Source organism: Elephas maximus, chromosome 12 (assembly GCF_024166365.1).
Source record: "Elephas maximus indicus isolate mEleMax1 chromosome 12, mEleMax1 primary haplotype, whole genome shotgun sequence".
Classification (NCBI taxonomy): domain Eukaryota; kingdom Metazoa; phylum Chordata; class Mammalia; order Proboscidea; family Elephantidae; genus Elephas; species Elephas maximus.
In genome coordinates this window covers 5,300,271-5,325,685 of record NC_064830.1, presented here as the reverse complement: position 1 = coordinate 5,325,685, position 25,415 = coordinate 5,300,271, and the positions used below count along the sequence as shown (strand labels likewise).

The 25,415-nt window shown below is 37.7% G+C and overlaps 1 protein-coding gene across 3 annotated transcripts in view; it reads left to right on the top strand.

The window, feature by feature from the left end:
- The window catches only part of MYOM2 (myomesin 2), a 113,910-nt gene that overhangs the window by 76,157 nt on the left and 12,338 nt on the right, over positions 1-25,415 (top strand). For 2 of the 3 annotated variants that reach the window (XM_049903610.1, XM_049903609.1), the window contains exons 25-32: positions 171-307; positions 6,346-6,490; positions 6,602-6,661; positions 8,594-8,661; positions 11,765-11,878; positions 12,076-12,163; positions 12,705-12,743; positions 21,910-22,015. In XM_049903610.1, the coding sequence (XP_049759567.1) occupies positions 171-307; positions 6,346-6,490; positions 6,602-6,661; positions 8,594-8,661; positions 11,765-11,878; positions 12,076-12,163; positions 12,705-12,743; positions 21,910-22,015 (757 nt within the window). The remainder of the gene's footprint in view (positions 1-170; positions 308-6,345; positions 6,491-6,601; positions 6,662-8,593; positions 8,662-11,764; positions 11,879-12,075; positions 12,164-12,704; positions 12,744-21,909; positions 22,016-25,415) is intronic. The other variant, XM_049903611.1, reaches the window with a different exon arrangement.

Genomic DNA, 25,415 nt, shown 5'->3' with positions numbered 1-25,415 from the left:
CAGGCTAACTAGGGCTTTATTTTTAGGTTTTGTAATCCAATTCAATACTCCCGGGTTTCACATTCTCAAAAAATTTAATAACTAGGATTGCTATTTTCCTACAATACACAGCTATTCTTTCTCACAAGGATTCATGCATTGTTGACTTGTGATTTCTTTTCTTCCTGTAGCAATTCCTCTGAAATCAGAATTAGCTTATGAGATTTTTGATAAGGGCCAGGTCCGCTTCTGGCTGCAAGCTGAGCACTTATCACCCGATGCCAGCTTCAGATTTATTATTAATGACAGAGAAGTCTCTGACAGTGAGGTAAGTTCATGTGTGCATGATCTCTACCTTTGGAGAGAGCCAAGGTTTACTTTGGTAGACAAGTTACATAAAGCCAATAGCCTCTTTTTGTTTTCATCCCTTTTTGAGCTGCAGAAATTGGGGTGTAGAAGGTTGACAAGATGAAGGAGAGATGGTTGATTCTTGCAGTGTTGAGAGATTTCATCTGGGTTACATAAGAGATCAGGAGTCTTTTAAATCCAAGCCTGTTTGAGTTAAGAAATGACAAACTATGTTTTGGAGATGTGGAGCTTGGTTTTATGAAAAGTTTCAGGTTTACATGGGGAGAATATCCTCTAAAAAGATATCCTCTAGAAATCTGTTTATTTATTCTCGATGATGGCTTTGGAGGCATATATCTTTGCTCTGCTGTGAGTGGTACTCCTCTTGCAGCCTGCCATAGATGCATTTTCTTGGGCGACATTGTCTGGGAGGTAAATTTCTGCATCTTCCCAGCCATGGCAAGGGCAGAGAGAGAAGCAGAATTGTTAAAAGTATATATTATACTATGATACAAACAGTTTTGCGCTTGTTCTACTTTTCATTGTGTCAAGTGAAACTTACAATTATTATAGGTACTATACTTTGTAATATTTGAGAAGACATTGATGATATTTGGACATGTATCTTCTTGTCTAATGATAGCACACTTGGGGACCCAGTTAAAGGACAGTCTATTCGATGGGGCTTTTCTTTATTGTGCAGTGGTGGAGCGGTATTTTCTCAAATTCTGCTATCTTTACGTCCTCTGCCTTCTTTGCCCTTATTACCCAATGTGTAGTGTCATTGACTCATCAGTCTATCATTCTAGGTCCTAAATGTCTCATTCATTTGTTCACTACCCAAATATTTATCAAATGCTTGAAATGTATAAATTACTTGTACCTTGAGGGCTGACCGTATATCATATCTCTTGATAAGGTTCTTTATTCCTGGTCCAGTGCTTTTATCTGATAGGTATTTAGTAAAGCTTAGTTGATTAAGTGGAAACCCTGGTGGCGTAGTGGCTAAGTGCTACGGCTGCTAATCAAAGGGTCGGCATTTCGAATCCACCTGGTGCTCCTCGGAAACTCTATGGGGCAGTTCGACCCTGTCCTAAGGGGTTGTTATGAGTCGGAATAGACTCGACGGCACTGGGTTTGGTTTTTTGGAGTTGATTAAATGAATGTCTATTAAGCAGAAATCTTGCATGTATGAAGATCATATGATTTTTCTTATCTAGTCAGTCTTTCTCATGGAAATCATGACACTTCTTTAAGGACTGTACAAATGGAAGTGTTAGTTAATACGTAGAAAGCTTATAGTTTCTTTCTGCCTGCAAAAAAGTCAATGGCATAACTATTGTCTATGGGAAAGCATTGTTGGATCAAGACAATTGGAGAAACTTTCCTTAGACAGAGACCATGCCCTAAAATGCAATGGAACTTAGTATAATCACACTTTATTTGCAGACACCTTTTGATTAACATTTCTACCTGCGGTATAGAGCTTGTTTTAAAAGACTGATGTCATTGCTACACCGCTAATCTCCTGGAGTGTGGCTGTACTATTTCACTTCTTTAATTAGTAATCCACAGGTGACTTTTTACATTTGAAGATTGATGCTATTTTGTGAAAGTCACATAAAAGCCTGTATTTATGGCACCCATAAAATCATTGAACTTTGTCTTGCTGCATAGTGGCAATAGCGAGAAGCCTAATTACTTTCTAAAACCTGCAGTGCGGTAGCTGAGAATATTGAAAAGGCTATTGTATTGTTAAGAATCTGGTTGGTGAGTGTCATGCCTTTTTATTTCTCAGACCTAATTAGGGTAAGTTCTTATAATTCTCTACTTACAGATGTTTAAAGTGAGCGTAAGGTAATACAAATAAAAGCAGTTCATTTTTCTCATCAACGTGAATTTTGCTCTCCGTATTCAAAAGTAAACACTCAAAACTACAAAGAAATTCAAGGCCTAAGGAGAAGGTACATTCATTATAGCTACCATATTCCTGTTCCTACTTACCTTACCTCTAGGAACTGTTTTAGTCCCCATGGTTGGAGACAATGCGTCTCTATTGTGTTTCCTGTAATTGATTATCATTTCTTAAAATTATCTCTCTCTCTCTGAAAAAATAATTTGAAGTCATACTTTCCCATTCATTTCTATGTGTCTCTGTAATTTCAGCTATACCAATTTCGTCTTCCAGTTTCCCATTTAGAAACTATCTAACAGTCTTATGCAAGTATGTGTTGTGATTTACATTTATGTTTGAAATAATATTAGAGTTTCTAATTGTAAAAATGATTTTCTATGTTTACTAGCCTGGGATTCAAAGCTTAGAAAGGGGAGTTCTTTACTCATTCAAAACCTGAAAGTCATATTTCATTAAACAGAATCTGAATCGGCGAAGTTAACCTTTTGGGCACTTGGATATTCATCTTTCTTTCCCAGCAGATGTCGGTGTATATTTTGCAGATTATTTGTTGATCCTCTCACAGAGCCAACACACCCGATAGGGACAGAAAAGTAAGGCGGTAAACCTAACGTTCATGGAGTTTGTCTTAGAGTTGAAGAAATACAAATTCAATTATACAATGAGATAGAAACCATGTAAAATTAGGATATGTCGAAATAGTAAGCCCATTGTCTTGAGTTGATTCCAACTCATAACAACCTTATAGGACAGAGCAGAACTGTCCCATAGGGTTTCCAAGGAGCAGCTGGTGGATTTGAACTGCCAAACTTTTGATTAGCAGCCAAATGCTCAACCACTGCACCACCAGGGCTCCTGAGAGAGTAAAGACAGTCACAGTTCAGAGAAAACCGAGATTTGGAAGGCTGATGTCTTTAGGAGAGAGTTCAAGAAGGCTTCAGAAGGTAGAATCTGGGGATGTGAAATGAAGAGAATGAGGTATTCCATGCTACCTGTGTTCACGGAGAGCTGGAAATGTAATACATGCAGGCACGTGAAGATGGTGGGCTGACCGGAGAGAAATTTTGTCTTCTTGAGAAATCTTGGGAAACATGGTTGGATAAGTAGGAATGGGATCAGAAATCAGAGGCTTTGAATGTCCGGCAGAAGAATTAAGAAATGAAGCAGAGTGAAATAAACTTAGAGATAAACTCTAAACTAGGTTGGTATTTTGCTAATATTGATATTTTCAACTTCCTCTTGCTATACTGGAAACCCTGGTGGCGTAGTGGTTAAGTGCTATAGCTGCTAACTAAAGGGTCAGCAGTTCGAATCTACCAGGCACTCCTTGGAGACTCTATAGGGCAGTTCTACCCTGTCCCATAGGGTTGCTATGAGTCAGAATCGACTCGAGGGCACTGGGTTTGGTTTTTTTTTTTGTCTTGCTATACTGGCATTTAGAATGTCAAAATATAACTGTGCCTTTAAAGAGAAAGAGGAGTATTGTGATAATAAACGCACATTATTTATCAGAAAACTGTTACCGTTTTTCCAGGTGAACTTACAAATTCTCTATTAGTTACCTACAGACAGAAATTCTTTTTAATATTTTTAATTGCAACACTAAGGATAGGGATGTGAAAGGAGTAGGGTTTCAGAGGAGTTGATGGCGTTTCCTTGTGGTAGTCCTGCTTCGTTTGCTGCTCACCAAGGATGATCATTTTTTATTCTTTTTTCTTCGCTTTTTATCTTTGTCCAAGGGCTTCCTACTTTCACATGTAACATTAGTATTCAGGTTTGGAAGTAGTTGTTTAAATTCTGTCTGGACTCAGTCTGAAAGGTAGGAAATTTCAATAGCAAAAGTTACCATACTGTTGCTAAATCTGGGGATGGGGAAGTCAAGGCCAATGGAATCAGTTCTCTTGTGATTTCCTGAGTGGTATTTCTGAAGAGAACCCCGAATCCTGAGCTCCTATATGTCATCTTTTTCCTGCATTACCACTGCATTTAAAGAAGTCATTTATTTGGATGTGGTATCTCCACAGCTCCTGTTTAATTTCAGATATTATATTATCCAAGGGTGGAATAAAACACAAACCTTTAGCAACCATAAAGCATGTCAGCATATTTTAGGTCATCACAAATTAGGAGAGAAGAGAGCAGATTCTTGAAAAAAAGGTAAGTTTTGAATGAACTGAGTGGAACTGGAACAGTTTCTAATATAAAATGCTGGCTAGACAGAACTGCAGGGCCCTGGGCCCACTTGACGATGGCGGTGTTGGTGAGGAGGCTGGATGGGTGTTGAAGGAAGGAGGTGACAAAAACAGAGATGACTGGAGGAGGGAAACACTTTGACAATGTCACAATTTCACTTTAGGCTTGACCTGAAAAGGAAAAACTCAACTTCAACAGGAAGGCTTCCCAGGCTCTGTAGCTACAAGAAAGCTCTGGTACCTGACCAGCCTTTGCGGACTCTGTAGTTCTTAAGTCACTTTCTGCCTTCTGTTGGAGTTACTTTTCCATCTTTGTTTCTCCCCTATTAGGCTGTAAATTCCTGAGGTCAGTGGTCAAGTCCACTTTATTTTTGTGTTCCTCATAGTTCTGGTCTTGAACATAGTTGGGGCTGTCGGCTCAGTGAATGACTCAGTGAATGACATAGAACTTGTGCTAGGAGATGACAGTGGGAGCACGCAGGGAATAAGAATGTCCTGAAGAAAGCTTGGCTCCACATTACTCAGTAGTGTCAGGAGATCACAGCCCACTGACTGAGGTAGAAAGCAAAATTAGCTAACTTTCTGCAGGTTGACTTTCTCATGAATAATTTGACAGCATTTATTTCCTATTACCTGCCAGGCACTTGGCTAGGTTCTACGTGAGGTTGCAAAGAAGAATAAGACACAGTCCTTGCTCTCAAGAACTCATCATCTACCAAGAGAGGCAGATGGCTAGAAGATAGTTAATCCAGTGGGTCGAGTGCTCCTGAAGGAAAGGCAGGGGCTGGGAAAGCACAGAGGAAGGATACCTAAGCTGATTCCAAGGGCTTCAGGAAAGTCTTCCTTGAACTATCGTGGGGGCACAGGGGACATTATTCATGTAAATGATTCTGAGGAGAGTGGGGAGAGGACGCGCCAGGCTGTGGGAAAAACTGTGCTAAGGTCAGAAATGAAAGAAAGTGTAGGATGTTCAAGGAAATGGAAGCCATTGGGATTGAGAAGTAAGAAGTGTTCTATGAACATAGAATAGGTAGGTAAACCAGACCTTTTGTAGACCATGTCCTGTTATATTCTGTTGTCTGTAGCATGTTAGAAGTCAAAGAGTGAGAAAAAAAATCACAAGAGCTATCTGAGGTTGCATCAACACTCTCCTGTGCTACTGAAGTACGAGCAGCAATTGTGCTGCTGTGGTTGTCAGGGTCCTGGGAACAGAAGCGACAGTGGTTGTGAAGATGACTTTATTGATGTTATATATATATATATTTTTTTTTTTTTATATACATGTGGTTTTGTAATCAGCTTGTGATAAAGTATCAACAATGTCATTTTATTTTCTTTGATGTATTTTTTTCTTTTTTTATTGTGCTTTAGGTGAAAGTTTATAGCTCAAATTAATTTCTCATATAAAAATTTATACAGATGTTGTTATGTGACATTAGTTGCAATCCCTACAATGTGAAAGCACACTCCCCCTTTCCACCCAGGTTTCTTGTGTGCGTTCAACCCATTCCCATCCCATCCTGCCTTCTCGTCTTGCCTCCAGACAGGAGCTGCCCTTTTGGTCTCATGTATCTGATTGATCAAGAAGCACACTCCTCATGAGTATTGTTTTTATCTTAGATGTATTTTAATTATTTTACATTAGATGCTTGTTCTTGGGTGAATATATAGTGTTTCTGTTGGGACTATGCCTTGAGCTGGTTAGGCTCTTGGTATCCCCACACTGGATAAAAATTTGTACCTCTTATTTTCTCTTTGGTTCAGCAAGAGGATTCATTGGTAAGGTTTCGTTTTGTGTTTTTGTGCCACAATCCCTTAAGATGTAATAGTTGAAACTATTAAATGTCAAGAGATAAAACAAGAAGAAAGAATTTCACTGTGTAATTCTATATTTCCCTTATCGTTTTCTAGAAACACAGAATTAAATGTGATAAATCAACTGGACTTATTGAGATGGTAATGGATCGATTTACTTCTGAAAATGAAGGTACTTACACTGTTCAGCTTCATGACGGAAAAGCCAAAAATCAATCTTCTCTGGTTCTTATTGGAGATGGTAAGCTATACTGAATATTTTCATGTTCATAAAAAATAATTGAAAAATATTCTTTTGACTAGACAGAGCCAAACAGTCTTTATATCGTTTTTCTTTAAATATTGAATTTAGCATTCAAGGCTATCCTAGAGGAGGCTGAATTTCAGAGAAAAGAATTTCTCAGGAAACAAGGTAAGTAGTTGACTTGCTCCTTCACCACTAGCTTAAAGCCAAGATTTAGGTTTTGAATATTTGCTTAAAGCAGATCCTATGTAATGTCAAGATTCTAAATGCCATTTTAAATGGTCAAGAAATGTGATCATTTCTTAGCTGTAGAAATTTGGATACTTTTCTGTTCTTTGCCCTTTACATTTCATCAAATCATCAGTATTTTTTTTTTCTTGTTTCTACTTTTAAAAGCCCCAGAATCTCTTGTTAAATTTTCATATTTTCTGTCTTACCAGGCTCTGTGGCTGACTTGGTAACTCATTAACCTTTTCTGTACGCTGCTGGGAGATAAATCTTTCCAAGGACTTATTTCTTTTAGGTGCTGCTTTGCTTAAAAAAAAAAAAAAAAAAAACTTTAACAACTATATGTAGCCTACTAGATAAATTTAGACAATGCTTCCTGGCTTCCCAGACTGCATAATCTGAGCCTAACCTGTTTAACCAAATTGTATTTCCTACCATGCCTCAATACAACTTTCTGGATGCATCAGACTGATTTCTTTAACTTTTCCTTTTCACCATGCTCATTTCTGTCTTTCTGAACTCTTGTCATTCTGGAAAACACTCCTATAGCCACCTTTTCAAACCAAGTCACCATTCAAGGCCCAAAGTCGTTCTTCACTTTTCCCTGTAGCCTTCTCTGATTGCATGCACCTTGACTGGCTCCTTGATTCTCTGTTGCATGCTTCGTGAGAGCCGTGATTTTCAGAGTTTAATATTACTTTGAACTCCTGAGGATTGAGGCTACTTGTTCTATATCTTGTGTAGCATCCGTGACACTTCTTACAGTGCCGAGCACGCTGTGGATACTCAGTGCTTACCAAAGGGACGTTCAAGAAACTTTACAACTGAGTAATAAGCAAAGGGTTCCTCTATCCTAAATGTCCAGATGAATTTTAGCAATTTTGAAAATCAAGGAATAAACAAAGAATGGGGGATGGCTGAACTGTGGCTTTACTAGACTTGGAAGGGTTGAGAAGGCAGTAGAAGTTATTCTAATTGCCAGGGACTTGTTTATTGTACTTAGAGTGATTCAAATCTTTTGAAGGAATATATTTAAAGTACATTGTTTTTAAAAGCAAATATTAACTAGATAGAAAGGAAAATGGATAAATTTTAGAATCTCAAACATAATCTAAGGGTTTCTATTAAAGAATTTGTTTTTGTACATGAGATTTTATTATGCTGTTTGTAAAATATAAAATCAAGACATTTACTATTTTTTATTATTTTAGTTTTTTATTTTCATAGTCAAGAGTAGCTTATTTTACCCATCCCCACATTATGAATTTTACCAACTTTGTAGAATATACAAGAGAAACTGATTACTTTTAAATCTGCCGTGCATTTTTGTGTTGACTGGGGTAATGGTGTCATTATTAGTATGTGGCATCTACATGTATTTTAAATTAAAAAATGATTGATATTTTTGGAAAAAACTCATAAAACCATCTTTGATTTTGAATGCTATAGAAATAAGTTATTATGTGTTTAGGAAATTGCTGTGTTAAACTGCTTCCTCTTATCTCTATTAATTTTTCTCGGTTAAAGGTGTCATATCCTATGCTGTTGAATATTCAGTTAGACATATGCCTTGAGAAAGGGAATGTAACGACTTCAGTATTCTTTCTAAAAAGCAATAGATGTGAGACATCAGTAAGAAGTGGAGATCAGCCAGTAAGCTCCTACTAGGAGATGAAGAGTCCAGTAAAAAATTAGTTTATACATATCTAGACTTCAGAGGCCTGAAAATTAGTTATTTTGGTTTCGTACTACACAGCTATATTCTTCTGTCAAAAGTACATTCAGATATCTATTTACCTATTTTTTTAAACTTAAAAAAAATTTTAAACTTTTTTTTAGTTACTTTTTTTACTGTCTCTCCCACCCCCTTAGGTCCTCATTTTGTTGAGTTTTTGCACTGGGATGTTACGGAAGACTGTGATGTCCGGCTTGTGTGTAAGGTGAGAAATCAGTCCTAGCAACACAATAAGAACATCATCCTCGTGACTATTAATAGAGGCTTTTCGGGAGTGTAACTATGGTCAAATCATACTATTATGATGAAGTGCTTGGTGTTTGAAGTAGGCATGAGTTGACTGAACAATGTTTGTGTCTTGTGGATTTTTAGTACGTAGATTTTTCAAGCTTCTTAATGAAAAGATTACAGGGCTGTGGAATACAAAAGAAGATTCAAATATAAAGATACTTCCTTAAAATTTTAGAAAGTGAATTTTTGAGAAAGCATGCAGTGATGAAATTCATCTGGTAATTTTCATGATACTCTTGATTTCATTAGGAATAAAAAGTATATTTTGGTAATAAGATGCTTCTTAAGTTTAGTTTCAACAACTCAGTAATAAATAAGCTTTAATTACCACTAAATATATAAATCTGTATTTTTGGCACCAAACATTTAATTTAATGATCACTGGCTGTCTGACTATTGTTATATAAAAGGCTAGGGGTAAAGGGTAAAAAGAGATTAATGATGCATTATATTTGTCCTCAAACTACTTACAGCCTAATGATTAAGAGAGAAGAGTAAAGAGCTAGTTTCAATGAAGTGATGACTCCATTCAATGAGTATGGGAGGATGAGTAAGAATTACACAGGTTAATAATGGTGAAAAGACTGTTCTAGGAAGACCCAACAGGTTGAATAAAGAAACTGAACTGTGAAACAGCTGTGTGGGAAACTAGGTTCCAAACTATTAGTGTGTAAATTTTGAGGCAGTATGAGAGGTGGAGGCTAAGTGTGGGGAAAAAAAAAAATCGTAAGGAAATTGCCTTTTAGTCTATAGACAGTGGAGGGCCATTGAGGAGTTGTAAGAAAGAGAAGACTCTTTCTGGCTCCTCTTCTTTGGGAGGTGAGGCTGGAGGCTCCAAGGCCAGAATGGAGGTATTTCAATAGGCTCATTGAGTGATGAATAGAACTTGAACAAGGATAGTGGGAATACACATAAAGGATAGGAGATATATTTTAAAAATATTTGGATTTAAAACAGCAAGCATTGGTAAGTAATTTGATATCAGTGAGAGGGAAATATCTTGGAAGATTACCATCTTGGTAGACTGAGTAGTGGTGTGCTGCCAGTTGGGATCAGCACTATAGGGAGATAACCACTTTTTAGGGTTTTGAGGATAAATTCAGTTTTGCAAATATTTAGTTTGATATGCTTGTAGAGCTGGCAATAGGATATAACCAGCTTGCAACTGGATTCATAAACCTGGCACTCAATGATAAGTCGAGCTTGGATATATAGATTTATGAGTTCTCGAATACATTTGTGGTAACAAATCATGTAGGTGGATCGTATTGCCAAAGGACAGCATATAGAGACAGAAAAATAATGGAAAATCATAGAATTCTAGAAAATATGAGATTATTGGAGTAGAACAAGAGGGAAACTCTAGAATTATTGAGAAACAGAGAAGGAAGAGGTGAAACAAAAAGAAGTGGCCTGCTAGCAATTACAAGGCTAGAGGATTTCAAGGAGTCAGATACTACAGAGTAGCTTAATAAGATACGGGCTAAAGTACCACCATTAGATTTGTAAGGCCATTCTTATCCCCATTTAGTGGTATGGTGGTGATATAATCTAAATTGCAGTGGGCTGATGAAATAAAAGATAAGTGAGGAAGTGGGCGCTGAGCCCATTCCATTCTTAAGATGTGTAGCTGGGTAGTAATGAAGAGAGAGAGGGGTCAGGGAAGGTTTTCTCTCTTCCTGTTTTTGGATGAAACTCAATCATGTTTATAGGCTAAGGGAAAAGAAACAGAAGACAAAGTAAAGACAAAGGAGAAAGGGGATACATGATGAAGCAGCACCTTGAAGAAGATGAGAGTGAATGGAATGGAGAGTTACCATGCTGGGGGACACCAACCCTCTCGTCTCACACCTCGGCATTTGTTGCTGTCAGGCGCACAATGAGAAAGACAGTCGTATAGTGTTGGATGAGATAGTGGATAAGTGAGGAGTAGGTATCATAGGCATTTAAAGGGGGGGAATCTTGTAAGATTATTAAGGGTAGGTTGTTCACCTTACTCTATGTTGGAAAAACAGCAGTTTTCCTAAATGATTATCATACACAAAAAGATATATATCTTTAAATCTTTAGATACCAGTTCTAAAAAAAAAAAAAAAAATAGCTCTTCGGTCATCATCAACTTAAGGGAAATGATTCAGGTGCCATTTATTTTAGAGACCAAAACTCTGTTATATTTGTTTTATTATTTTTTCTGACCCTGCAATATGACATGCATGTCTACTCACAATGCTGGCTGGAAAAAGTATGAGTTCTGACTCCAAATATGCTCTGATACCATTTTAATGGTGTATATCCTCCTATAAATATTTAAAAACATTTTGAATTCTGTCACTAAAGTCATTCATAAATCTTTAAACACAGCTATTGGAGAAACAAAGTAAACATTACTAGGCTTGTGAGTATTTTGCAGTTTAATGCACTTATTTGCATGCATGGGGTCCCTGTCGATCCTGAGAGTCTGTAAAACATTTTCCCAAATAATTTTGTGTTTAGTAATACTTGACAGTTATTTTTTATTTTACTTACATAAGATACTTGGAGAAAAATTTTATGCAAGGATATATTCACATTATAACTTTATAGAAAACCATTTTTTTTTAAAAGAAAAAAGTTTAAGATAAGAGAAAGCTCCATTATAAACAGAGGAAAAGCTGTTACAAATGTCTTACGGAACAGTGGAGGCTGAGAGCACCTACTCGTAGAAAGTATGAGACGTGGGACGCGAGATCCTTGAGGAGCAATCTTGTTTTCGCTTTTTCTTATGCTACCAGATTTCATAGGCTAGAGTGATGAGGTATGCAGCTGTGGGGGCTTAATTATCTTAGAAACAGATTTAGAAATGTATTTGCCATTATTAGGAGTGACAGCTTTCCATGAGCCTATGTCTGAGACTCTGTCTAAAATAAAAATTATTTGTTTGTTTTTTTTTTAGGTCTGCGATTTGAGATTCTAAGAGGCTTTTCTTATATGAGCTAGAGTGACTCTAAAGTTAAGATTTTTTTTTTTTTTTTTTGCAGGTTGCAAACACCAAGAAAGAAACGGTTTTCAAATGGCTAAAGGATGATGCTCTGTGTGAAAGAGAAAAGCTGCCTGATCTAGAGAAGGGAGTCTGTGAGCTACTCATCCCCAAGGCACGATGCATTAATATTAAGTAAAGCAAGATATAAGCGAAACAAAAATGTGTCTTTCAAATAACTCATAAATGTTTCATTATCTTCCCATTTACATCCTGAATCCCCATGGTTGCCAAAGAAAATGTATTAGCATTTATTCTATTTTACAGCACAGTATTGATTTCACACAAATGTAGGATGTGTTTTATTTGTAGTTGTCAAAGAAGGACCAAGGTGAATACAAAGCAGCCTTGAAAGATGAGAGAGGTCATGATGTGTCTGTCCTTGAAATAGCTGGCAAAGGTAAAATAAAACCTTCTTTGTTCTTCTAAAAAGAAATCCATTTTGCCAACAGAATGAGATGTGTTACGAAGGCGTATTTATCTGTATGTTCAGTGATAGTGCACAGTGCTGCCTTAGCAGTGACACAGTAGAAGAAAATAGATTTGTACTTTAGTAGCATTCAAAGCTATTTCAATGTTTTAGAAAAAATATGTGATATTACTTCGGGTTTATATGAAATGCTGTTTTAGTCCATCATCCGAAGCCAAGTTCCATCCCATCACTAATGTAGTTAAAATCATTGAAACAGTGATGGACTCATTCAATTAAACGTACAGTTGGATTTATGTTGAGTAAAATGTTCTTGTTCCTTGTTTAAAAAGTGAACAGGTTAGAAGGATTTATTATACACCTAAGCCTTTTATGGATAAATATTGCCATTTTAATGTTTCATTTTTCAAGTGAACATCGAGATTTCCTGTATCAATTTAATTAAACATGAAAATGCTACTTTCTGATAAAATTATACATCTTAATGGTTCATTTCCCTTCTTCCTTTCAGTGTATGATGATATGATTTTGGCAATGAGTAGAGTCTGCGGTAAGTAAATTCCTTCTAATTTTAAGGGATTTGGGGTGCTACCGTCACTATTTCCTGAGATGAGAATTGTCCATTGCCGAGGAGGAAGCTGATGGAACTTTAGTGCGTATCCTTCAATAGGCCCTGGATGAAGTGGCAGAACTGTTATCTGACTGCTTCAGGGAGGCTTTTTTTAAAGGCTCCTTAGCCATTGTATTTAAAGTCTTTTCCTTTAAAAACCCAGTTTGGACTTCCCGGTTAGCAGCTTCCTCCAGTTTGCCTTAGGTTGATTAGGGCAGATGCTTTGCATTGAATTGCTATCAGTGTCTTTGTTTCAAAAAGTTGAATAGCAATATAGTCATATGTATTAAACCAGTTTTTAGTTTTGCAAGTAATTTTCCCTTCTGTGGAAACTGTGAGAACAAGGACATCGATTATTAATTCAACAGTATTTTATTTTTGTGTTGCATTGTGCTAAGAGTTATAAAATTTTATTATTGTGGGCTCAGAAATTATCTAATTTAAAATTTCAGATTAAGTAACTAAGGTCTCACCCCATTGTCATCAAGCAGATTCCGACTCATAGCGACCCTATAGGATAGAGTAGAATCGCCCTAGAGGGTTTTCAGGGAGCACCTGGTAGATTCAAACTGCTGACCTTTCGGTTAGCAGCTCATAACCACTACGCCACCAGGGTTTCACAGTTAAATGGCTGAATCATGAGTATTAAGCCATCTCGAGTCAGGACTCCAACTAGAATCTAACACATCTCCTCAGTCCCATGCTTAACTGCTGTCTCACACAATTTTTCTGCATTCTGAGAAAATTTTATGTTTATTTTGTCATTCGTAAGGTAGATTTTAGTTCTTTCTCATGCAATTCTAATGCAATCGATTGCCATAACTTGAACAAGTGAATGTACATGCGAAAGGGACCAAGTGAATGCAAAAGGTAATTTTTCTCCCTTTATTCTCATCATCTTGGGTTAGAGATTCCTGTGACTGGAAGGTCATGTACGGTCTATCTGGAGTTAGGGACAGAGGGAATAGGCAGGGCTCTCACATCATTAGATGTTAAAATTTTATTCCCCTGGGAAACCAGACACCCTCTCTGCTGGGAGTCTTTGCAACATATCTTGGAATGAAAGGAGTAGAAGTGTTATTTAATCTGCAGTAGGTGTATGTGGTAGCGAAACAGCTGCACAACACACCAAGCCAAAAAACTCAGCCCTGTGCCATCAAGTCAATTCTGACTCCTAGCAATGTTATAGGATAGAGTAGAACTGCCCCAGAGGGCTTCCAAGGCTGTAATCTTTACGGAAATAAACAGCCACATCTTTTTCCTGTGGAGCCACTGGTGGGTTCAAATCATCAACCTTTTCGTCAGGAGCCAAGCACTTAACCACTACACCATCAGGGCTCCTCACAACAAGCCATCCGCTATATTCTCTGAGGCCACCTGGGGCCTGAAAACCCCTAGTGTGCCCCTCTGCCTCTCCAGTGCTAGGAGGGGCTGTTCTCTCAGTTCCGTGTTTGCAGGCTGTGTGAGGTTATTTTAGCCCGTGAAAGTTCTTAGTGACCCCAAGGGGTCTTGGCTTCCTTGGGTGTTAGCCCTGGTTAGTCTTGAAGGGACATCTTTGGGTTACCATTTTCTATGTTTCATATGTCATAGGCAGCGTTCCCCATGTGCTGTGTCCCATGAACTGTCTTTTTCCTCCCAGAAAACATGGTGCCTTTATGCTTTGATTATCAGTGTGCTAGTCTCTACCCTTTATTCTCTGGGAAACTGTGTGCATCTGCTTGCTTCTAGTTTCTTCTGAGAGTACAGGTAGTGCTAACACACACACATACATGCATACATGCGCACACAGGCACATGCACGCACACACATATGCACATACACACATGTGCACACACATACACATGTGCACACACATGCACACACGTGCACACACGTACACACATGCACAATACACACGTGCACACACATGCACACATGCATGCACAAATGTGCACACACACACATGCACGCACGCACACATGCACGCACTACACACACATACACATGTACACAAACATGCACACACACATGCATGCACATGCACACACAAATATGCACACATGCACACATACAAATGTGCACACACATACACACACAAGTGCATGTGCACACATATGCACGCATGCATGCACATGTACACACGTACACAAACATGCACACATACACATATACAGACACACACGCATATGCACATACACACACACACATGCACAGTCGCCCATTTGCTGCTCTGAGTCTTTTTTCCATGAAGGAGGCACATTATTCATTTTACAGAAGAACCACCTATTTCCCAAACATTTGGGGAAAGTTGGGCCAAGATATTATCTTTTTTTCCAAGCTTCTTTATCCGTAGCTCATACAGTCTACTAGATAATATTTTTAAACTGTAAATCTTGCCATTTATTCTACTTATCTTTCATATGGGCACTCTTGTCATCTCTAATCAGTGGCTGTCCAGCATTAAAAGGAGCCTCATTTTGGCCAATCTAATAAGAGATCATTGAACGCGAGTTATTTCTTCAAACATCTGGGAATTATGATGAACACTACCCTCAGGGGAGCACTGAAAGTTACGTAGCTGTTGGTTTAGAAGAGTCATAGCATACACATCAGAATGGCTGACTGGGCTCTGCCTAATTGAAAGATGAGTATTTTGGGTCTAGTGCTATATTTAATTGCAGTATCAGGCCTAATATGTGGTTAACATAAAGGATCATCAGCTCTGAAGGAGAGTACGTATAGGGAACTGTCCAAAACAGCAAGTTTATGTTTTGTGGAGCACAAATACGTTTCCTTATGTTTAGCTTTATTGATTTTTAAACCAGATTTCTCTTCACTGGTTGGCAGAGCTAAGGAGATAGGCAATTTCCCCCAAGTTTTCTAAATCCAAACAGGCTTTGGGGCTTTTCGTCTTTGGAACCAATGCTACAGCTCTTCTGGGGCCCAGAGTTTTGTTTGGGTTCGAGGACCCATTAGAGAGTTTGGTTAAAAGGGGCATCCTCATTTCAGCCTGGTGGACTTGCAGGCTGCGCTCTCCTGGCCCCATGAATCCCTGCACAGAATTCTGAAGAGACATTGTGTAACAACATCGCAAACGATGCTTTCGTGCCAGCCACCTAATGCGGCCACAGAGTAAAATAGTTTGTTCTTTGGTTTCTGGAGGTCAAAGAATGTTCTTAGCTGTAAAGCAAATTTGTCGTGCAAAAATGTAGATATAGTTGGACCCTTGAATCTCTCTTGCCCTCAGTCTTCTCATCTACATAATAAAGCATTTGGGCTGGATGGTATCCAAATTCTCTTCCAGATTTAGAATTCTATAATTTTAAACACATTATAGGAGCCTTGGTGGTGCAGTGGTTAAGAGCTCGGCTGCTAACCAAAGGGTCAGGAATTTGAATCCACCAGCTCCTCCTATGGGGAAGTTCTACTGTGTCCTCTAGGGTCGATACGAGTTGGAATCAATGCAACGGCAATGGGTAAACACATTACAGATAGATTTAAAAATAGAAACACATTAAACTAAATAACCTTGTATCTCTCCCCATTATAAGTATATTTATTTTATAAATACATAAATTGTAGCATATTATAAAACTTACACATAAATTATACTTATTTGTATATATGATGACATGTATGTATATTCTGGGCTTTTAAACCATAAAAATTTCCCTGTATGTGTATATATGCCTTGAAAATATGTGTACTTTTCCATGTTGACTTCTGATGTGGAGAAAACAAAATAGAAGAATCAAACTGTTAAGTTTTAGACATCTTCTTTAACTATGCCTGTCATGACGCACTGAGAGAGTCCATTTATTTTACAGAATCTTATAAAAGACCATATGAAGTATCTAGATAAGGACTATTGTCACAGAGAAGCTGCGTTATTTGTTCTAGGTCACTCAGTTAATTGATAGCAGAAGAAATGGGATAATCTAAATTTTCAGTGTTCTTAGATTAGGAGCCTAGTGCCCCTTCCAATGTACTTTGGAATTGTTTCTTCATCACACATTATTTCTAAGACAGAGCCTTGGTGGCGCAACGGCTATGCGCTTGGCTGCTAACCGAAAGGTTGCTGGTTTGAACCCACCCAGCTGCTCTGGAGGAGAAAGACCTGGAGATCTGCTTCCATAGAGATTACAGCCTAGAAAACCCTATGGGGCAGCTCTCCTCTGTCACATGGAGTCTCCATGAGTTGAAAATTGATTTCACGGCACCTAACAAGAACCCACACAATTATTTAAAATTGATTATCATTTTATAAAAATCTATAAAGTGTGGTATTACTTAAAGTGGGCCAAATTCAAAGGATATGCCCTGCTTTTCAATGTTTATGGAACTCTGAAATATCTGATCAAATAACTTAAAAAGCAGTTGATGAAACAAACAGCAGTGGCAGAATTTTCTTTTGGCATGGCATATTGCAAAGATTAAATATCTATCTGGTTAAATTTTGTAGAATAAAAATATAAATGCTCCTTAAGTCTTTAAAAGCATGTCTTAGTAATGACGCAGTTGATATAAAATCAGAAAATAAGAATTCAACTTACTAGTTAATGTTTGCCAAGGTCAGTGTCATTCCTGGAAATTAGGCACTTGTAATCTGATTGCCTGGAAAATGTATCCTGTGGTCCTTTCCTCTCTGCGGTTGGCAAAGTTAATTATCCATTGATTTGCTAGCTGTAATGAAACCCATGTTTCTGTAGTATATATTTCAACTCAGGATGCAGGGCTTGATTATCAGTATTTAGGGAAACTGCTTGGCAAGATCCCTGCATTCGCGTTGAGAAATTTTCTAGAATTGTTCTTCCTTGATCCAGTCAGTGGCTTCATTTATGTTATCTTTTCCTCCTCTCTGCTTTATTGGAAAACTTTCTGGGCTCATGATCATTTATCGATTTCAATTATAATCTGAAAAATGACTCTGAACTTTCCACTGCTTGGTTTTTTTAAGACTACAAAATTTCTGTATTACTGTGTTCGAAGCTGTCTGATTTGTTAACCTCTGTGATAGGTCTTGTGCAGGAACGGGGCTTAGATATCAGTTCATTCCATTCACCACTTAACCCTTTTTAATACATGTGGTAGGGCTGTGGGGAGAAACAAATAGGAGGGAGGGATTTAGAAAAAAAGTTTTTCTGCTCTTCTTGAACCTTTAATTTTGTTCCCGATTTCTAGCAAATCCAAGTATGAAGCCCTGGTGGCGTAGAGGTTAAGAAGCTTGGCTACTGATCACAATATTGACAGTTCAAATCCACCAGCTGATCCTTGGAAATTATGGGGCAGTTCTACTCTGTCCTATAGGTGTGCTACGAGTCAGAATTGACTCAACGGCAGTGGGTTTGGTTTGGTGTTCTCTCAATATTTTTCTTCTCTTTCCCATCTGTTATTTTTGTTCTCTATCTTCCTTTCTGTCCATTAAGAGCATGGAACAGTAAGAAGATGGTGCAGAAGAGGTGTTTAGAGTAGTTGTTAATTTCAGGTATCTGTCTTTTACCTACATACCATCCTGGGAGCAGTCGAACTCTGCCCGCCTTCTCCTCTTCTCTCAACCCATCTCCTTCCTTCTGACATCCATTCGTCTCCTGTGTCTCCACTCCCTTGCACACCTGCCAACCACATACATTTCATTTCTGTTGCCCTTACAAGAGATTTTTTTTACCTGCTTGTTCTTGAACCGAGGACATTCGTCGTTATGAGTGTTGTGTTATGCTCCCCTGAATACCTAGTTGTGGTGCTGCTGGTATAGGGAAATACAGCATTACTGTCTTCTTGAGTGTGAGTGCGCTTGCAGAATAAATGTGACTTTCAGTGTTGATTTGAACTTAAATGGGGACCTTATACATGGCATTTATGGAGCCCTGGTGGTGCAGTAGTTAAGAGCTAGCGCTGCTAACCAAAAGGTTGGCAGTTCAAATCCACCAGCTGCTCCTTAGAAACCCTATTGGGCAGTTCTGCTCTATCCTATAAGGTCGTTGTGAGTCGGAATCGACTCAACAGCAATGTTTTTTTTTTAATACATGACATTATACCAAAGCAGTAGCTGTTGAGTCAGTTCTGACTCGTGGCGACCCCACGAGGGTCGGGATAGAACTGCGCTCCGCAGAGTTTCCAGTGGTTGAGTTTTCAGAGGTGGAGCACTGGGCCTTTCTTCCGAGGTGCTTCTGGGTGGACTCAGTTCTCTGACCTTTTGGAATGATGAGCTTTTTACATCTCACAGTGACTGAAATCATCTTAGAATGATGGATCATGACCTTTAAAGTGTTTATTTCAGGTCTAGGCAAAGGGTAATTTATTTCCCCGCCTCTGGTTTATTAACACCCAGGAGAAGATGGTTTTTATTAAAAACTAAGTAAAAAAACCTAAAAATATTGACAGCATAGCTATCCTCTTACATTTACCTTATTTTCTAGAGTGCTTTTGGGAGACTGTTTATGAACTAGCATCTTATTTCTGTCAAATTGGACATGGTGAGCTTTCAATCACCTATGGGTGTTTCGTGTTCATGCTGAGTGAGACTTTGGTTTGTTGAGCCCAGTCTTAACTCTTCCTTGTCATTTTGAAAAATAAGGGATGTATTTTTGTTCTTCTAAAAATATATGCCTGTTTATTATTATGTGTCAATTACAAATCATTACGAATATTCCACCTTTTGACGATGACACCAAGGAACAGAAATGATACCCACAAACGTTTCTTAAGGAAACTTCCCACACTATTCGTTCATTACCACAATTGTCTATTTATGAATAAGACCACAGAAAGCTTCACATATTGTGATTTCCACAGAACTGCTCTAGCTTTGAGATCTTGACTTACCTCTGTATCACTCCACCCTTCTTACATCTCTCCTTTCCTTCTTCCTCGCATTTACTAAGATAGCTTTTCCTGTGAATGGAGCTTCTAAGCACTCAATCTCCTAAAGTGATTTCTGGAAAATCAGTCTAAATGATGTATCTTCTTAGAAGCTGGTTAGATCCCTCTCCCTGCCTGGACTTTATGGTTAAAGGACCATCCCCCAAGAAATCTTTTTCTCACCTGTTCTGACTCCTTCCCACCTCCATGGGTATTCTTCCTTCACGACCCTGCCTACTCTACCCCTTGGCAGATTTCCTCATTTCTGTTGTCTATGAGGAGTCCCTGAGTGGTGCAAATGGTTAACACACTCTGCTGCTAACTGAAAAGTTGGTGTCCACCCAGAAGTGCCTTAGAAAAAAAGACCTGTTCATCTCTTTCCAAAAAATCAGCCATTGAAAACCTCGGAGCCGCACAGTTCTACCCTGACACGCACGGGGTCACCAGGAGTCGGAGTTCACTCAATGGCAACTCTTTTTTTTTTTTTTTCAGCCCTATGCTAGCCATCTGATGTGTTTTCCTTCATCTACATCTGCCTGTCTCCGCTCTCTCCATTCTTACTAAGGGCCACCCTTCTGGGCCCTGGATCTCATTCCTTCCTTCATTCACAGGCACTTCCTTATTACCTAACCCTTTCTTTCTTTAGCGTCTGTAGTCTTTCCCTCTCTAAAAGCACCTTTCCTTCAGTTTTCTGTTTTTCTATCTCTTTCACGTTAGTGACTTTTCTCAAAGGTCCATTGATTCTTGGCTGTACTGCCATGATGAGTGTGTCATGGTCTATCATTTCCTGTACTATTTGTCCACTGAGTTTCTATGAGTTTTATTGTCTTGGGGCTTTAGGAAGAAGTAGAGCTAAATGCGCGTAGTCAGTCCTCCAGGCGCCAGTAATTGACCCTGGCATAACTCGTGCTCTTAGAAGTAGTTTCACACACATTACCTCATTTATTTCTTACAATAACTGTCAGGGTAACTGTTTTTATTTTATTTTTTGTGTTCTCAATTTACACATGTTTATTTAAAATAAATGGAAAATAAAATCACAGTCGTGGTCACTTTTATTTCTGTTTTTATTTTTTCACATTGTTGGAATGAAATATACATTTTTTATATTTTCCTTTACTTTTATAATAATTTTTCATGTTTTATCTAGGTTGTGTATTCACTATTTTAAAAATTGTATAATATTTTATGGAATAGATGCACCGTGGTTGAAATTCTTCCCTATAAGGACATTTATAAGTTTTCATTATTATAAATAACTCCAATGTACACCTTTGGGCAGAGAAAGGCTTTTTCAATATTAGGAATGTTTCTTTGAATAAATTCCCAGAAGTATAATTAGTATGTAAAATACTATGGGTATTTTTTTAAGATTCATGATACGAGTTTTCAAGTTGCTTATGAATATGAAGAAACAGGATAAAAATACCTCTTCTCCATAACACTCTCGTCAGCAGTTTGCGATCATATTATTTTCACTAATTATATAAATATAACTTTCTAAGTGAGGGAATACCATTAAGTGTATGAAAATTCTCTGAGTTTACATGTCTAATAACAATATCTGCTTTAAATTTAGAGTCTTCGCTGTAATAATGTATTACCTCCTAATTGTCTCCATTTCTGTCCTCTTGCCACCCCCCGACCATGATTCATTCCAGTCAAATGGGTCTAAATTTTTACTCCATAAATACCAAGTGTTTCTTGGATTTTTTTTTTTTTTTTTAGTTGCCTATGGGTTCTTCTGCCTTCTTTCCTTCTTAAATCTAGTTTTCCTCATCTTGAGTGACCTAACCTGGCTTTATTGTCTCCTTGACCGCCTAATTTATGTTAACTCTTAACCTCCCTTTCGCTGATTTTCTATGAAACTTAAGGTCCCCATTAATTATTGTAGCATTTACCGAGTTACAGTGTTATTTATCCTATTTTCCTCCTCTCTTAAGCTGATTAAGCTGCTGAAGGGCAGATGTTGATTTTTTTTTAAAATTACATATCTCTTATGGTATTCACCAAAGAGCTTTTGGAAAAAAAAAAATTGTAGCATGGTAAATTCTTATTCAATGAAAGAAAATGGTATGAAAAAAGCACAAAAATTTGTGGCTGACAGACATTAAAATATAACGGTGTGAGAATATGTGTACAGATATGTAGATGGCTGCAGCAGAGAGAGTGGAAATAGCATCTTTCTGTTATAACATCACATGTATTGCTTTTCTTAGATCCAGAAGAGCTTAGCTTTTTCTTAGATCTTCTGTTTTATTCCCTGCAGGAAAATCTGCTTCTCCACTAAAGGTACTGTGTACCCCTGAAGGAATAAGACTTCAGTGTTCCATGAAATATTTTACAGAAGAAATGAGAGCAAACTGGTATCACAAGTAAGTAAAACATCAGTTGACTGTGGCCATGTCATAGACACAGGCACGCACGGGGCTGATGCCTGGGAACACCATTCTCCACAGCAGAAGCTCATGGCCCTGCCCATCCTCCGCAAAATTCACAATTTCTAGAAATCTTAACTGCCCATGGCTCTGGTGGTGGTGGTGGGGAATCATGGCAGTGGGGAGGACTTAGGAGAAGGATAATGAAAAAGAGACACGTTTCTTCAGCTTCATGATGTTACCAAAGGTGGCTCTACTTGTAACACACATTTTATCTGGAATTTAGCAGAGAGCTAATGGAAAAATAATATTTAGAAACCATGCTCCAAATTTCCAGTTTGTTGATTTCCCATTAGACTTGATTAAAAAGAAAAGGACCCAAATCAACCTAATAATTAAAATTAAAGAAGAGAGAAATCAAGATCAACCTGAATAAACAGCAAGTTTTCTGTGTTTCATTTTTGCCGCTCTGCTGCTTCTATAGGAAACCCTGGTGGCGTAGTGGCTAAGTGCTATGACTGCTAACCAAAGGGTCAGCAGTATGAATCCACCAGATGCTCCATGGAAACTCTATGGGGCAGTTCTACTCTGTGCTATAGGGTCGCTATGAGTCGGAATGGACTCAATGGCAATGGGCTAACGGGCTGCTTTTAGGAAAAAAAAAAAAAAGTTTTTTTCTTTTTTTCTAAAGCGACTGCCAGACTTTTTACCACAGAACTCACAGCATCAGACAAATCTTGCCCTGCCCGGCCACCTGGTGTCCAGCCTCTTTCTTATCTATATCAGAAGCTTATATCTACAACAACTAGCCAAATTTACGAGTCCCTGGAAATATAGGATTGATTTCAGGATCCTATCCTCATAGGATGTAACTGCAGAATAGAAGTAGATTTCAGATACCGGGGCAGATGAACCAGGGACCATGTCTTTTGTCTATTTTTCCTGTAAGTGAGGAACACAAGGGCAGTTTTTCAATGATGCCTACACATCAAAACCTCATGGTCCTTGATAAAATATATCCCGGAGTGTCCGTGTCATGACTTTAGTATTATATCTTTCTAATTAATATTTCAAAAGAAAAACTCTATGGTTGTGACTATTTTATTTTTTAAAGTGTTGTTTTGTTTAGGCGAATCTATTTGTGACTGGGTGAGTTTCTAAAACGTTCCTTTTTTGCCTACTTAATTTTGATATACTGTGCTTTTGTCTTATATGTTATGTTTAGAAACATAAAATTATAAGACATATTGTAATTTTAGTACATCTCTATTTGGAATCTTACATTTCTGTATTTTTAATAGTATAGAATTCAGTATCAGGTGGAGTCATTATAGATCCCATACTAAGGAGTTTGCAAGGGAAGTATATTAAAATCAGGATCTTTTTGTAAGGGATTCCAATAACAGTGATTCTACAGACTGGAACTCTGGGGTATTTTTGTGATGTAATTGTTTGTAAGGATTTACTTTTTAAGACAATGAGTAAATCTATGTTTCTAGCTGAGTCAAGCCTTCTCCTGCAATAGGGAGTTAATCACCTCTTCCCAGTGCTTCCTTGTTATTTATGGCATATTGCCTTGTAGTAAGTTGTATGCAGTTGTAATTTATGTCCTATATTCAGTTGTAAACAAACTCATCCCCTGGGAGAGGGTATCTCTCCTTCATCTTTACCTCTGCAGCACCTAGTGAGGTGCCTGGCCCATGCTGAGTAGCATGTTGTGTCCTGATTGCTGGGTACAGAGATTACACATATACACGTGCACACACACACACACACACACCCTGCATAAACACACATGCACGTTATGTTAGCATTACTGAGCAGTTTTTTGTGTTAAACAATTATCATACATTATTTTATTTAACTCTTACAAAAGCCCTATCCATTACGTATTACTACCCTCATTTTATAGACATGGAAACTGAGGTTTAGTGAGAGGAACATAAATCATTCTAGTCAAAGTCACACAACTAGTAAGTAAAACAGAAGATATTTAAATGCTAGTTAGTGTGACTGGAACCACTAGTATACCAGAGGAGCATCAAGTCTAGTTGGGGAGGTTGATGATAGATAAACAGGCAGACAGGTAAGAGCACAGATTGGATAAAAAAATCGCTAGGTCCAAAAAGAGAAGATCGTATTATTGTAAATTTCCACAGACTCATAAAAATAGTATTAATTCTATGTTTTTCTTTCTAAAACAGAATCTGTTATACAACTTAATAGGTATTTATTTAGCACTATTATAATTAAAATATAACTTTTAGTTATATTTGACTATTAAGCAATATGAAACGACACTGTAAACTATCTCTTGGAGTTATGTTTTATAAGTAAAATATTACTTTTAGTTGTATTTTACTATTTGATCACAAAGCAATTTTTATTCGGTAGCAACTAGAAAAATATAGAGTAGTATGAACATTTTTTAGAAATATAACATGCCTTTTGAGGCTAAATGGTCCACTTCACAGAAATTTCTGATGCCTATGGAGTGTACTTTTTGAAGGCTTGTACTGTGGACAGCAGAATTCTTTGTGTTAACGGGTGACACTGAATCAATAGAGTATGATGAGAATTTTGTGAAATGCGAACGTAAGCAAGGACAATTGTTCTTTGGTTAAAAATGCTGAGTATATATCAAGGAAGGTAGAAAGTGCCACTTTAAAGGAAGGGTTGGAAACCTATTCAGAATGAGTTAGAATCATACAAAGTGGAACTCAGCAAAAATGTTCTTCAGGAAAAGGATTTTGTTGTCTTGTTCAGAGGTGAAATTAATATGTCATCTAGAAATGGCTAATCTCAAGTTGTTGAGTATTGACAATTTAGAACTTAGAAGTATATTAGCCACTAAATAAATTTCATGGTGTCTTTATAGAAGAAAAAAAAAAAAGTATGATTTAATCTCAGAATTACATTTTACTTCAGCTCAGGAAATCTCATGCACAAAGCTTCAACTGTACCAATTCTCCCCTGAAATCTCAATGTATTCTTTAAAAAAAAAAATTATTGAGGTATAATTTATATGCAATAAACTGCATGCATTTGAACCGTACAATTTGATATGTTTTCACACCTGTGAAATCATCACCCCAATGAAGATAGTGAACTTATCTATCACCCCCCAAAATTTCCCATGCCCCTTAGTAACCCCTCTCTCCTCAGCCCAGCTTCCATCCCTAGCCAACCACTAACTGCCTTCTGTCACTCTTTATCAGTGTGCAGTTTTCTAGAAATGGAATCATACAGTATGTACTCTTTTTTTGTCCAACTTCTTTTCCATGACATAATTATTTTGAAATCCTTCTTCATTATTTCATGTGCCAATAGTTCATTCCATTTTATTGTTGAGTAGCATTTCACTATTCATCTCTCGATGGCCATTTGTGTTGATCTC